The sequence below is a fragment of the Labrus mixtus genome, chromosome 21, assembly GCF_963584025.1.
Source record: "Labrus mixtus chromosome 21, fLabMix1.1, whole genome shotgun sequence".
NCBI classification, from domain to species: domain Eukaryota; kingdom Metazoa; phylum Chordata; class Actinopteri; order Labriformes; family Labridae; genus Labrus; species Labrus mixtus.
In genome coordinates, this window is record NC_083632.1 from 10513728 (window position 1) to 10528202 (window position 14475).

Below are 14475 nucleotides of genomic sequence, written 5' to 3' on the forward strand. Positions count from 1 at the left end.
TTTCAGGTACTCCTATTGAGGAGCAAACAGAATTTAAAAATCCTTTTCCGGTCTGCCCTTAATTTAATTTCCATGAGTTCCACAGGCTTCTTACTCTCTCTATTCTGTTTGCTTGCTCCTTCATTTCATTTCCTTTGACCTTGGCTGCAACCTAAATATAATTTCCAGGTATATGCAATCCATCGAGAGCACATAAAAGGCAGTACTTTCCCATTGCAGCCTCAGTTTTTTTTTGTTTTTTTTACTTATAAAGTTTGATCTTGGACCAATTCTCTGCAAAAGTTATCTGGAGGAGTTCTGGACTGTGTGTCTCTGGCTAACTGTTGGGGTCTTATTGTGTTCCCAGGAACGTTATTGGTGGAGAACATGCAGATAAACGGAGTGGCTGAGGGTCCGGATCGTACCATCTCTCTGTCACTGAGGGATAACCACAACTACTGGGTCATCCTGGATCCTGCCAAACAAGCACTTTACCTCAACAGCACAGGAAGGGTTCTTGATAGAGATGTAAGGAAAAATAGAGATACATTTTATTTGATGTCTTTTACACTAAGAAGTAATATGTTTGGGTCTTATTCATGTCATAGAATCATACCCTACGGATTGGTTCCTCAGTGTTAGAAAGATAGAAATCCAAATGTATCTGGTCCGTCACACAGGGACCACTTCTGTTTTTTTCCACATAGCACATTTAAAGCACTGTGGTGCACACAGAGACCTTTTTCAGAGGATAAATATTGAAGAAGAAATTTTTTGCAGCTTCTTCCACTTACTGTTGTGAGTAAGTCAAACAGTTTTAGCTCCATTTACACTGGAAAACAACCAGCTGTTAGCTTTGTAAAATAAATCAGTCTATGATTTTTTAAGTTTTATTTGGCACTAAAGGCACCGTAAAAGAGGCAGCCAGTCTTCTGTGCAAAATTTGAATGTAATTTGTTTCATTTGCTGGTTAATTATTTACCACAACTGCAGAATTGTATCCTTTGATTGAACATTCATCGCTTTGTTTTTGTCTTTACTTTAATTTTTTTTTTTACAGCCTCCATCGTATATTCAGTCCATCGTGGTTCAGGTTCAATGTACCAATGAGCTCGTCGGCACGGTGATTTTACACGAAGTCCGCATCGTCGTTCGTGACCGCAATGACAACGCGCCTCATTTCCAACAGCCGAGATACTACGTCGCTGTCAGTGAGGTAAAGACACACACAATTACACATACACACAGCTTCTTTCTCTCATTGGCTAAAAGGAAGTCCATAGTACTCTCTCTCTCTCTCTCTCTCTCTTTTTTGTACTACCTTAGAGTCTCTTACCTAAATCAAGGGTCACTTATAGCTCTTATCCTGCCAGGCTGCTGTCTATCATTATGGCAGGTACACGACACAGGGGTCTGACACCAGAGACGAGAGAGAGAGAGAGAGAGAGAGAGAGAGAGAGAGAGCTAAAGTCCAGCAAGTCCTGCATGAGTACAATAGATCAGTTGCAGTACAGAGACTTTCCCATGCCGCTCTGGGGTTCATGCTCTGTTCCAGCACTGCCAGTGTTATAGGCTGCATCAACTCTGCAGAAATTGTAGCCTGGCACAGATGCATACCGGGATGTATTTTAAATAAACTACCAGACAGTAATGTGTATACCATTTTGCTGTCAGACTAAAGCTAAACTGAAGCTGAAGGGCAGCACTATAAGCAGGAAAAGAAGAGTTTTTGTGAAGCTGAGAAAGCATCTAAATCTGTTATTCGAAGGCTTTAAGATGCCAATCTCACAGTTTTGTGTCCTCCAGAGTCTGTGGTTGGGGAGCGGAATTTAACTAGAAGAGGTTCAAACTGAACCTGGACAAGGATACATGTAGCCTGCTGCCAGCACAGACCCGGGCAGACCCAGTAGAATTTCTCATTACGCAGTCCTCCACCGCCTGTCCAACTCAATCTGTCTTTTCACCCTCGCTCTTTCTCTCCCTCCCTCTCTCTAGGTCTCTCTTCATCTCTGTTTTTTTTTTTTTTTTTTTTTGCAGCCCCCCCACCCCTCCTCTCCCCGTCCACCCTCTCACCACTTCCAGCTCGTCATTATGTCACCTTTTCTCAACCTAGCCACCTTTCCTCCACCACTGGCTATATATTTCTGTCTCTCCTCTGCCACCTCTTAGAGCTCTCAGGTTTCTCATTACTCCTTCTAAAATAAAACCCTCCACTACCGTCTGTGACAACCTTACAATTTAGGAGATGCATCGTAAAAAACACAAAAATATGTTTCCTGTGCCAGGCAAGGTAACTCTGGGGGCAATCTTTTTCTTTGTAATTTATTGTGATGTGTGCAATTATTAAGATCTGAGTGTAGGTCTGGTCATAGGCAGAGAACAAATGTCTAATTCAATTATCTTCCCTACAGAGCTCCAGCCACCAAAGCAGTACATTTAATAATGTCTGACTCTGGCTTTGTCTACATTAAACCACCTTTTATTTGTCTTTCACTAACAATTATTGAGTGCAAGACAGTGAGGCAGACAGATAAAGGCAGCAAAGAGTTATTTATAACGGCGTCTAGGACACAATTTATGACTTCACAGTGAAAGTTTTGGGTACAAGGTGATCCTTGTGGCTGATTTCATGAGTTGGCAGCGGTGCCTGAAACAGGAGTTGTTTCATTAGAGCTGTTTCCAAAAGTGGCAGAGTGACAGGGAGAGACGTTCTGAAGACCATTGTTGTATCAGTGGGAGGCAGAGATAACCCTGTTGAGGGAACTGATGTAACAAATCATCAGTGCAGCAGGTAAATTAAAGTTAATCTCAAATGTTTCATGAGCCGTCTGGAGATTAGACGTCTGTTTTGACACATAATCACAGAAAACGCAGCACGGCAATTTATGGTTGGCAAAGTTATCGCTTTTATGTGCTCTGGCAAGGGCTCAACTTTTAGTATAAAGTTTTCTCTTAAAAAAATCATAATGAATATCTGGATATTGAAGTTTTCTTCCTGCTGGAAAGTGACTTCTCTTGTGCACTAAAATTGGATTGTAATTTGAAGCGTAAATGAAAGCCAAAATCAAAAATACTTTTGCAAATAAACTAATATTTGTCAGATCTTTTAGCCCACTGATTAGCTTCTACATGACACTGTCTCAGCTTTCCAATGAAAGTCATACATGTTCACACCAAATGTAGTAGTGTGTAATAGTATGATTAAACTTTAGATCATGGCACTAACTTAGGATAGCTGTTTTTATTTACAAGTTAGCATTATCCATTATGTTCTGATTCTTTGCGGTCCCATTGTGTAGGCTCCATCTCTCTACAACTTCAAGTTGTGTTCCAGTTATTTCTATCACATTCTGCTTATTGGTTATTTTAACATTAATTGCTGCTAGTGTAGGGTCAGGTTAGCTATTTGCTACAATAACATCAATTCAAAAAATGTCAGATATGCTAATTCTCTGTAGCTGGTGAAACAGTGGTTAGCCATAAAACTAGCTTAATGACAGTGTTATGGAAGAAAAACATTAGAGGCTCCCATTGTAAATAGTTTGGTACATGTACATTTGTTTAACTTAACAACAAGAAGCTGGCAAACATTGACGATTACTTGTGCTTTTAAGCAACATTTATTTTCAGCTCCATTCCAAAGGGAACTCTCTACGTTTGCTATATAGTTTTCTTCAAGTCAGATTTTGCTGTAAATTTTAAGCCTGATTCAAACCCTAATATTAAAATAAGCATGCCTCTGATATGACAAGAGGTGAAATCACACAGCTAACTGAAATACAACTGTTCATATTCGCATTTCACAGCTAAACCAAGTGAACCATACTGAAAATGAATGAACACGGTGTGGCGTTTAAGACAGAATGTTTTATTAGTTGATTAATGAGGTTAACATCAGACTCACTGTGAAAAGGGATAGCATAGTAATTCATGTTTGTAGATGTAATTTGACAGTGACTTATTTTATAACAGTTTAATTATTTTATTTCACTAAAGTCAAGGACACAATTTAGGCTAAAGAAACACTCACTTTCTTATTGTTTTAGAGCTGAAGACAACTCCTTTAATGTCTTACTTCATTTTTTATTTCCAAATGCCCCGTTTTTAATCGCAAATTTCCAATTTGATAAGGGCAATGAGGTGTAGCAAACATTCCAAACATTCCCAGCAGTAACGGAGGGAGACACAATAAGTTAGCTCAACAATGCTGCCTGTGTTTTTATTTTCAGTCCAAATGAAATCACAAAAAGCTGCAAGCTGATTTTTCTTCTCAAGCCCCATTTGAGCACAATAAACATAAAACTGCAAGTCATTTTCTGTTTGTTTTGTCAAGACAGTGGGGTATCAAAATCCCTTAAGTCCAGACTTGTGAAGAGATTTTTAAAGGCTCTCTCCTTCATCTCTGCCTCATACAGTCAAATATGTTAAGCATGACACTCTCAGGAAGATGAGACAAGGACAGTACATGATAGACACCGTTTGCTGTCAGCAGTACAGAGAATAAAAGCAGTGAAGTGTTTGACATCATGGAGTGTGAGCTTGCAGACAAAGATGCTGAAACTCTCTGCTTGTGTTTGTTTTTAGCTGACGCCTGTAGGAACCACCGTCTTCTCTGGTTTCTGGGGGAACAATGGGGCAAAGGACATCGATGACGGTCCCAACGGACAGATAGAGTACACCATTCAGTACAACCCAAAAGACCCGGTAGGTTATCCATGTTTGTTCTTTTTAAAGTATGATACCCATGTTATGAACTCATAATATTATATTTTGGTTTAGCAGTAAGGAGGTGGCATTGAATCAGACTCTGGTAACTGAGAGTAAGATTAAGGAAGAAAAAAACCCACAAAAAAACAAATAACTTTTAAAATAAAAAGACTACATTGTTTAAAATGAAGACCACATCCGTATTTTGGCCTAATTGACCTCTGGTGCTCCATATGGCTATAAAAATAAGGCGTACATTATGCTATTGCTAAGCTGTTATGCCCTGGTTCTACAAAAAAAGTAGTGAATATATTGATGTTTGAAGTTTTACTGTACTCCATATGTCCTTGTCTCAGAGTTAAGTTGACCGTCAAGGCTTTAGCCAATAACCTCCTCTGTTTCTTAAGCTAGCAAGCTAAAAATTTTATTTAAAAGTTCAATAAATATATTTTATAGTAATAATAATAATAATAATAATAATAATAATAATAATAAGATTTAGAAAAAAATGTCATTTTTGTACTAATTCTTTTTTTACTTTTGTAATTACATCACACTGTGTGCTCCTCTTGACTGCTAGCTCATAGAAATGTACCAGTTTATAACTGAAACAATCCGTGTCATGGCAAACCAATGAAGGAATAGTAATTTCTACTGCTACACTAATACTGCTGTAACTTCTGTATTCCTCTTACCAATAAACATGTAAACTATGATTAAAAAGATGAGGGAACTGCTAAAAAGAAACTGACTCCCTCTGTTTGTTTTCGTGTTGTATCTTTGTGTGTTTCAGACCACAAACAGAACCTTTGACATCCCGCTCACACTGTTTGGCTCCGTAGTTCTCAGAGAAAGACTCAACTATGAGGAAATAACACGGTATCTGGTCATCATACAGGCAAATGTAAGTGATTCTTGTTTTCTCTCTGTGTGTGTTTGAATTCATGCAGCATTATATGAGGCCGACATGATACAGTTTTATATATAATACTGGATTTAAAAGTTTAATATTTTCAGAACAAAGGTTTTCATGTGGGACCAGTTATACAGAATTTCTGGGAAAGAAATCCCTGGTTTGAGTGGGAGTAGAGTCTGCAGCGTGAAGTGTTCTTCTATTCATACATTTTTTCTTATCAGTGTTACATTAATGTTACAAAGCCTTGGACTACTTCTGCTCTTGTCAGAAACCAATAAGTGCTTCCTTAATTTCCACTAATGCCTTTGTTAATGTGATAGTTTTTTTTTCTCTTTTCATTTCTCAGCACTCTGTATGTTTTATTCATAACGGTGGTCTATAATATAGTTTATTTCACTCAACATACTAAACAGACTAAATGATCTAAACTGATGTGTGACAGAAAATTGTCTTAAGCTGCTAATTGCACCATTAAGGTTTTTTGTAAGACAAGAAAACGCTGCGACAGAAGCTGTAGCTTTCAACTAAGTATTGTTGGAAACATTCATACGTGTCAAGGCCCATTTACCCTGAAAGCATTATTAAAAGTCAACAGTACACTGAAAGATTAATGTGTTTTTGACTGCTTGAAAGCCTGATGTATTCGCTGTTCATCTGAATACAATATTAAGAGTGTTTTAGGGGCTGTGTATATGCTGAATATAAATTCTATGCAGACTTGGAGACCATGTACAACCAGGATAAAAAGCCCTTTTGAACAAGGCTGACCTTAGAGATTCAGTTTTGTGACTTTAAATGAAGTAGTGATAGAATAAGTCAAATTAACTCATACTTTCTTTATTTAATCAACAGAATAATGGTTGATCAAACATACTAATTGACCTTCCATAAGTACTCTAGGACTCACAATTCTTACATCATGTATATAAAAGTGCATGCAATCCGTCATCTGCAGCAGTTGCAAGCATGTCAAACCTTCGACCAATGTCTTCCACGAGGTACCAGTTTGATGAACCAATCATGCCTCCCTGTCTCCCTGCTCGTTCTCTACCCCTTGCGTGCACTAGCCCACACTCAAAGCGCGTCACAGATGACCACAGATGGATATACACAATGCAAGCGATGAGCTGAGATCTGGGGCGTGGCCTTTGAGGGAACACAGAGGGGAGAGGGTGGGTGTAGACAGTGCACTGAGGGAATGCTACTTTCAAAATCATGCTAGTGTTTTTTGAAAATGACCAACCCTACCCGTTTGTTTTATGTACATTTACTCTGCTTACGTTTCTCTGCTGTCACTATCTAGATAACATTTCCACAATTATTTTGCATTGCATGCACTACGACAGGGGGGGGTGAAACATATGGCTTGTGGGCTGGATTTGGCCCATTAGCCGGTTTCATCTGGCCCGCAAGACGCTACGGCGAGATGCAGGAAACTGTCAAAAATATAAATATTTTTTATTCTTATTTTCACCTATCTGTTAAAACAATGTAAACTTAGCAGAGTCAGAGGTTAATATGATCATTCAGTATATCAATTAAGAATGACTCTTTGAACTATCTTTGTCAGCTGGGAGTAACATCATAAAAAAGAAAAGTTGCCAAGTGTACTATTGTTGAGGCTGCATTGTTAGCGCATCAAACATGCTGTCCAAAAAGAGAAAGGTTGACAAGGAATGCTGCCTTAACTAGTCTTGCAAACAATTTGAGAAAGTTCCCCTGATCCAGCTCTTCTGTTCTCAGACATTTACAAAGTTAAACTTGTGAAATCTAATTGATATGAAATAAAGGCTGAAACACAGCAGTTCTATTGACCATTTAGATCAGGGGTGGGCAACTGGCGGCCCCCATCAACCCTAAACATGGCCCTCAGGTCAATTTTTACATATCAATTAATTGGGAACATGAAGAAAACGTGACAAAATATGCCATGAAATCATGAAAACCAGAAGTATGTCCATAATAATATTTGATCACTGGTATATGTTGAGTTAAATTGGAGAAAAAATTGACTGTAATCCTTTTTGTATACTACAATTTGGCCCTCTGGCAGTGAGAATTAAATGAATGTGGCCCTTGCTGTGACCAAAGTTGCCCATCCCTGATTTAGATGAAAAAGTGTTTCCTGTGAATACACTGAAAATCCATCATTGTATGGAACTGAATGTCAGAAGCAAAAGCAGCTCAACAAAGAGACAGAAGCACTTGAGTTAAATGTGTGTGACTGCAGATTCATTCCCAAGTAGAAATAAAAAAAAACTGCATAGCTTTAGTTCCAGTGTCTTATAAATCTGTAATGTTTGGTAGCTAGTTGTATTGATTTTTTTTTTTTACAATGGCTTAACTGAAACCCAGGCCTCCTGAAGCTCTTGTCAATTCCGTTTTCAGTCTGTGTCCTGCCGAGGACATTCTAGTCTAGTGTGTTTAAATTCAAAAGCCTGACGCCATTTACAAAATTAAAACTTTCTACTTGAATGAAACGATATAAAAAATTGATGGGACTGAACTTTTAGGCCTACACTATTCTAAAGACAAAATTAATGTGCCTGTATTCATTTCTTTATGTTGGTTAGAATTTATTTTGCATTGTAATTCAGTACTCTTACAAGCTAGCATTATTGCACAACTAGTTAGGCAAATAAGCTAAAAATGGTGCTAAATTTGTTTTGCAGTAAAGGCTCCATACTGTCCTTTACAAGACTGCACAGTTGTTTGTATGTTGTTCAAATCCCTGACAGACAACTGTCAGGTCATGAAAACTAATTGTTCGACGCAAACCTAGCTTCATTTCAATGCTAGCAGTTAGAACAGAGCAGAATTTGACACATGCTAATGTTCACAACAGTGTCAATACGGATGTCTGGATCTTTCTTTGTGGTGAACCAGATGTACTGGTGGAAATGAGATCTTCAGTGGTTCATTGGGCTGACTAAGCTGTCTTGATGAGGTTTGAAGTCTGAAGAAAAATCTGTTAAGCAAATAGAATTGTATATGAAATAGCCATCCATACTGTCAAGATTGGTTGGAAAACAAGGAGAGGTGGACCCAAGTGCAGAATAAACTGAAAGTGTTTAATAATCAAAAAAGGCAAACGAAAACTTACAATCCAGAACAAAAAAACAAGGAGACACTAGTAGACTGACAACTAACATATGACGTACAATGAACTGACACAGAGGGCAAGAAACACAGAGACTAAATAGACACAGGGGTAATCAGACACAGGTGAGACTAACGACACAGGTGAAGACAATGAGGACAATCAACACTGGAGGGAAACACACAGAGGCAGGACAAGAAACACTGAGGACAACTATGACAAATACATGAAACACTGAAGACACTGTTAAACATCAAGACACACTAGAACAGAGAGGGACACAAGGATATGAAATTACAAAATAACACAGGAAACACTGAAGACTAAACTAGGAAACACACAAGGGAAAAAACCAGCAACACTAGGGAAGAACAGGAGAAATCAAAACATGGAAACCCAAACGCCGAAAAAAACAAAAACAAACAAGACCAAATCATGACACATATCAAGCTAATATATCAAGTATGCTAAATTTCAGGCTGTCGGTGGTTGGTTTAGCTTCTTTTATGACTCTACTTGACATATTTGCTGTTTAAAACTAAAAACGTGATTTATTACTTTGATCAAAGTGCTGTACTAAACATGTTTTAGTCAATGGTGAGGTATAAACTGTAAGTAAAGTAGACACCAGCCTTTGAAGGCATTGAGAGTTTCCTGCTGCGTATTGGTTTAATTTTCTGAGAAATATTCAGCACGATCATGTTGAGGTCACTTTCTATTTAGGACTTGGGATTCAGTAATGCAAATATCTAAATACAGTGCAGAATAATCCAAAAGTTAACTAAAACCTCTCTCTGTGTGTGTCAAGGACCGGGCCCCTTACCCGAGTGAGCGGCGTACAGCCACCACCACTCTGACCGTGGATGTACTGGATGGTGATGACTTGGGTCCCATGTTTCTTCCGTGTACGCTCGTGGGAAACACGCGTGACTGCAGTCCAATCACGTACAAGGCTAGTGTACTGGAGCTGACAGAGCCGGTAAGTGTATACCTGTTATGCACCTCCGTAATACAATGTATGGCATTTTGTGTGTTTGTATGGGGGCGCTGAGGGAATGTTTTTATCTGTGATTGCTGGATACATTTTTTGCCACGAGCAGATAACGGTTGAATACTTACTTTAAGGGAACTTTTGTGAAATATGATGGTTATTTTGTGTTCATGTGTTTAGACTTCATTTAAGTTTAATACCGGAAGAGTTCATTCTCACCATATGTGCGCTTCTGCGTATTTGAACATAAATGTATCGACTGATTATGTTCCATTTTCACTGTCATAAAACTGATGCAGATTTTTATCAAAATCATCAAATGTGTGATCCCCAAATCAAGTAAAATTATTTAGTTGTGCCTCGATACAATTGGTTAGAGCCCAACTGTTTTAAACACTTTTATTAATTGCCGGCTTTGAAGATTAACCTTCTCTGGTCATGGATAACTCTTGAACTTTTTTAACATAGTAGAACATCAGTATTACGCCTACAGTAAGAGTAACAATTATGAAACGTTCGGTTTTTAATTTGACATTCGTGTTGGTGTTGCAATCTAGATGTTTAGAAATCAAGGATCAAAGGCTAAAATATGTAATTTTAAAAAAGCAACACTTTAAGTAGTTCTGTAAGTGAACTCAAAAAAGGAAGCTGTAATGTTCAAGTTTGTGAAATCCTGCTAGCTGATATTTTGTGTGCATCCCTTCTTTAATTTAGAGGTTATTTCTTATTTTGAGATTATACCAGTCTACCAAATCTCCACCTGAAAAACATGGACAGTATATAATCATGTTAGTTATTTCTGTCTCCAAAATTTGCACTGAAATCTATAAGATAGGTCATTTAAAGAAGACCCTCAGAGTGTTTTTGGATAAGAAGTCGATTAATATTTCTGTCAGATCGTCCTGCAAATCTCTTGTGAATGAACAAGTGTTGTTTAAAAGCGAGTCTGCGGCACCGTGGTGTGTATTTCTGCTTACACGGCTGTATCTATCCTTTTGCATTTGTATCCTGAGCATTTAGCTGATGCTGTTATCCAGAGCGACTTACAATACCACTTTGTAAATGAGACAAAGTTGCTGCAGGCGAAATCCTCAACTCTGACAAGTCAGCAGAGCATTCATCCCTCACCACACACAGACACACACACACACACACAACCCTTGATCATGACAAGCCTGCTTATGCCACAACACCCACATCAGGCACCCAACTACACACACATTCAGAACAGTATCGGGCCAGGAGAATCTAACTGGACATTGTGTAATTTATTTCTTTTTTAATGCTGATATCTTTGCACACACATGATCCACTTTGCTCTACACACACTCAGAGAACTCTTTCTCTGCCTTCAAACCTCTCTCTCTCTCTCTTTCATATCTCTTCTCACTCTAACACACACACAAACACTTTCCAGAGACTAACACACACACACAATTTTTCTCCAAGCCAAGAGAGACACGACGCGGAGCAACGGGAGTAAATCAACTTTACACCTTGTGGTTTTGAGAAGGAACAAGTGTGCGCAGACAAGGACAGGGTTTACGATGGAGAGATGGGTGTAGAGGAGGAGGGGGTTGATCGCACAGGGAGAAAAAAGAGAGGAGAAAAGGCAGACGCACAGAAAAGTTAAGCTGGGAAATTACTTTAGGGTTATTAACAGTCTGTAGGTGAGGTTATAGTAGTTGCACCAAACACAAAGATTGTTTATCACAGTCGATTTGCGACCAATACACAACTGCAGCTGACTCAAGATGCTTGACTGAATATAGTTTTTATACAATTGCAACATCACAGCAGTACAGAAAACACATTATGTGTCAATATCAAACATAGGTTGATTGTATGTGCTTCTCTGTTTACATGTGGATTGTTGTTTGCTTTTATGCTTTTTTGAATTAATACTACTGTGGAGGCTGCTGAATCTGTGCTGCACTTAAATTTGAGACAATAAAGTGTTTCAGCTGGTATTGCATTATTTGATATGTTATGTTATGGTATGGAATGGTTTTGAATGGTATGGAATGGTTTGGTTTGGCTTGTTATGGTATTGTATGGTATGGTTTGATATGGAGTAGTTTGGTATGGTATGGTATGGTTTTATATGGTGTGGTATGGAATGGTTCGGTATGGTATGGTATGGTATGGTTTGATATGGTATGGTATGGTTTTATATGGTATGGAATGGTTTGGTATGGAATGGTTTTGTATGGTATGTTTTATTTGGTATGGTATGGTATGGTTTTATATGGTATGGTATGGAATGGTTTGGTATGGTATGGTTTTATATGGTATGGTATGGAATGGTTTGGTATGGTATGGTATGGTTTTATATGGTATGGTATGGAATGGTTTGGTATGGTATGGAATAGTTTGGTATGGAATGGTTTTGTATGGTATGTTTTATTTGGTATGGTATGGTTTTATATGGTATGGTATGGAATGGTTTGGTATGGAATGGTATGGTTTTATATGGTATGGAATGGTTTGGTATGGTATGGTATGGTATGGAATGGTTTGGTATGGTATGGTTTTATATGGTATGGTATGGAATGGTTTGGCATGGAATGGTTTGATATGGTATGGTTTTATATGGTATGGAATGGTTTGGTATGGTATGTTTTGTTTGGTATGGAATGGTTTGGTATGGTATGGAATGGTTTGGTAAGGAATGGTTTGATATGGTATGGTTTTATATTGTATGGTATGGTTTGATATTGAATAATTTTTAATGGTGTATTTTAGTATGGTATGTGTTTGGTATGGTATGGTTTGGTATGGTATGGTATGGTTTTATATGGTATGGTTTGATATGGAATAATTTTTAATGGTGTATTTTAGTATAGTATGTGTTTGGTATGGTATGGTTTGAAATTGTATAGTTTTTAATGGTCTAGTTTGGTATGGTATGTGTTTGGTATCATATTGTATCATATAGGGATGAGTCGGGATTTTTGAATATTTATATAGCCATTAATTATTCAAAATCGAACACTTTGGTAATTCATAGTGCTTTCCACAAGACATCTACTTTCTACATTATACAGAAGATAAATGCATGGACAAGTTTTTCCAGATCCTGCTGGGACATCAGTCCTTTAATTATTGATATTTTCTTCAGGTGATTGTAGTCCAACTTTGTAATTGTTGCTTTTAATATTCAGGTCTGAGTCCATGACTACATCCAGATTTCTGGCATGGTCTGTGGTTTTTAATATTAATGACTGAAGTCGTGTTCTGACTTTTAGTCACTCCTTTCTTTGGTCCAAAAACAACTACCTCAGCTATGTGGTTGTTTGACTGAAGAAAATTATGGCACTCCCAGTCATTGATTTCTCCAATATATCTTCCCAGTGCTTGTATGGGTCCATAGTTGTTGAACATTGTGACATTGAAATGTAGATATGTGTGTCATCTGCGTAGTTATGGTAACTTTTTTGTTGTTTTCTAAAATCTGAGCCAGTGAAAGCATGTAAGATGTTAATCAAGTACACCCGGTGGATTTTAAGTGAATGTATCCCTGCTATCAGCAGCACCATGCACCACTTAAAATAATCTTTGAAAAGTCCCCAGTGACTTTCAAACAGTACTTTGTTTGAAAATGCACATCCAAAGTATAGCTTCCCAGGAGTTGATACAGGCAAATGTTTGAAGACCTGATTACTCTTTTCGCGCAGCAGACATTTTCACATGTCACAGCAGGAAAAGTGCAGGTGTATTCAAATCTAATGATGGTTACATTCAATGCAGTTTGGCCATTTGCACTCAGAGAGGTTACCATCCTGCCTGGGTCAGGTCTGTTTCTCTAAATTCAAGTTGCTGTGGTTGGTTAATGGTACAAAGTCTTGTTCGCCTTTTGATGTTATTGTTCATTTATTAATACTGCTGTGGAGGCAGCTCAATATCTACAGCACTTGAAGTCCAAGACGAAGGGGAAAATTAGGTGTATTGGGTCGTGTCACGTCATGTCGTTTCATGTCGTTGTGTTGTATCATATAAGTTATTTCTGTTTCCTGCCGTTAAGCATCTAGAGTCATTTTGGTCTGCAATATTTGAAAATGCCCCCTAAAACCTGGAATATACCTGAGTGGTTTCAGACTTCAAGGAAAGTCAAGGCTCGACTTGATTCACACTAAAACTGAAATCAGGATATCTCTGTTTTTTTTAATTATTATTATTTAAGTGCAGGGAAATACATTCATAGCAATTCATTTCAGATTTTATTTATAAACTGAAGTCTCTTATCAACTGCTAAAAAATATCTAACTAATAAAAAGCATTATGACAAAATAAAATAAGAATCACTCCCAATTTACAGTTGTTTTTAAGCTTTGCTGAGTTTAAGGGCTCATCAGATGCATTTACTGTACAGCTAGGTGAACTCTTAATTGCCAAGAATTTTAAATTTCTACAAACATGTCACAATAATACCCTGTAGTGCCCATTTGTCTGCACATTTGGCCTCATAAAAGTTGAGGCAACATTTGAATTATATCAAAAGTGACACACAAAAAAAAAAGTTGTAAAAAAAAGATTGGCAGCAATATCCAAGTGTTTTATTAACAAAATGAATCACTTAAATTGTTTAAGGTCATTTTGCCAACAGCTTGTTCTCTGCCAATGATTTTACCTGAATGCACCTCTGTTTATTCAAAGCAGCTGCCTCTCAGGCCCTCCGTTTGATTGATTAATCCAACATCCTCTGATACATCCTGCTTGAATGGAACCCCAATAAAGGGAATGTAATTAACACTCAGAGTTTACATTTGTACCCATCAAACT

At 37.8% G+C, this 14475-nt stretch overlaps 1 protein-coding gene across 1 annotated transcript in view; it reads left to right on the forward strand.

The window, feature by feature from the left end:
* The window catches only part of LOC132955509 (protocadherin-15-like), a 160366-nt gene that overhangs the window by 23458 nt on the left and 122433 nt on the right, over positions 1-14475 (forward strand). Inside the window, exons 4-8 of the mRNA XM_061028370.1 lie at positions 347-507; positions 1040-1195; positions 4564-4683; positions 5480-5590; positions 9511-9681. Coding sequence (XP_060884353.1) covers positions 347-507; positions 1040-1195; positions 4564-4683; positions 5480-5590; positions 9511-9681 — 719 coding nt within the window. The remainder of the gene's footprint in view (positions 1-346; positions 508-1039; positions 1196-4563; positions 4684-5479; positions 5591-9510; positions 9682-14475) is intronic.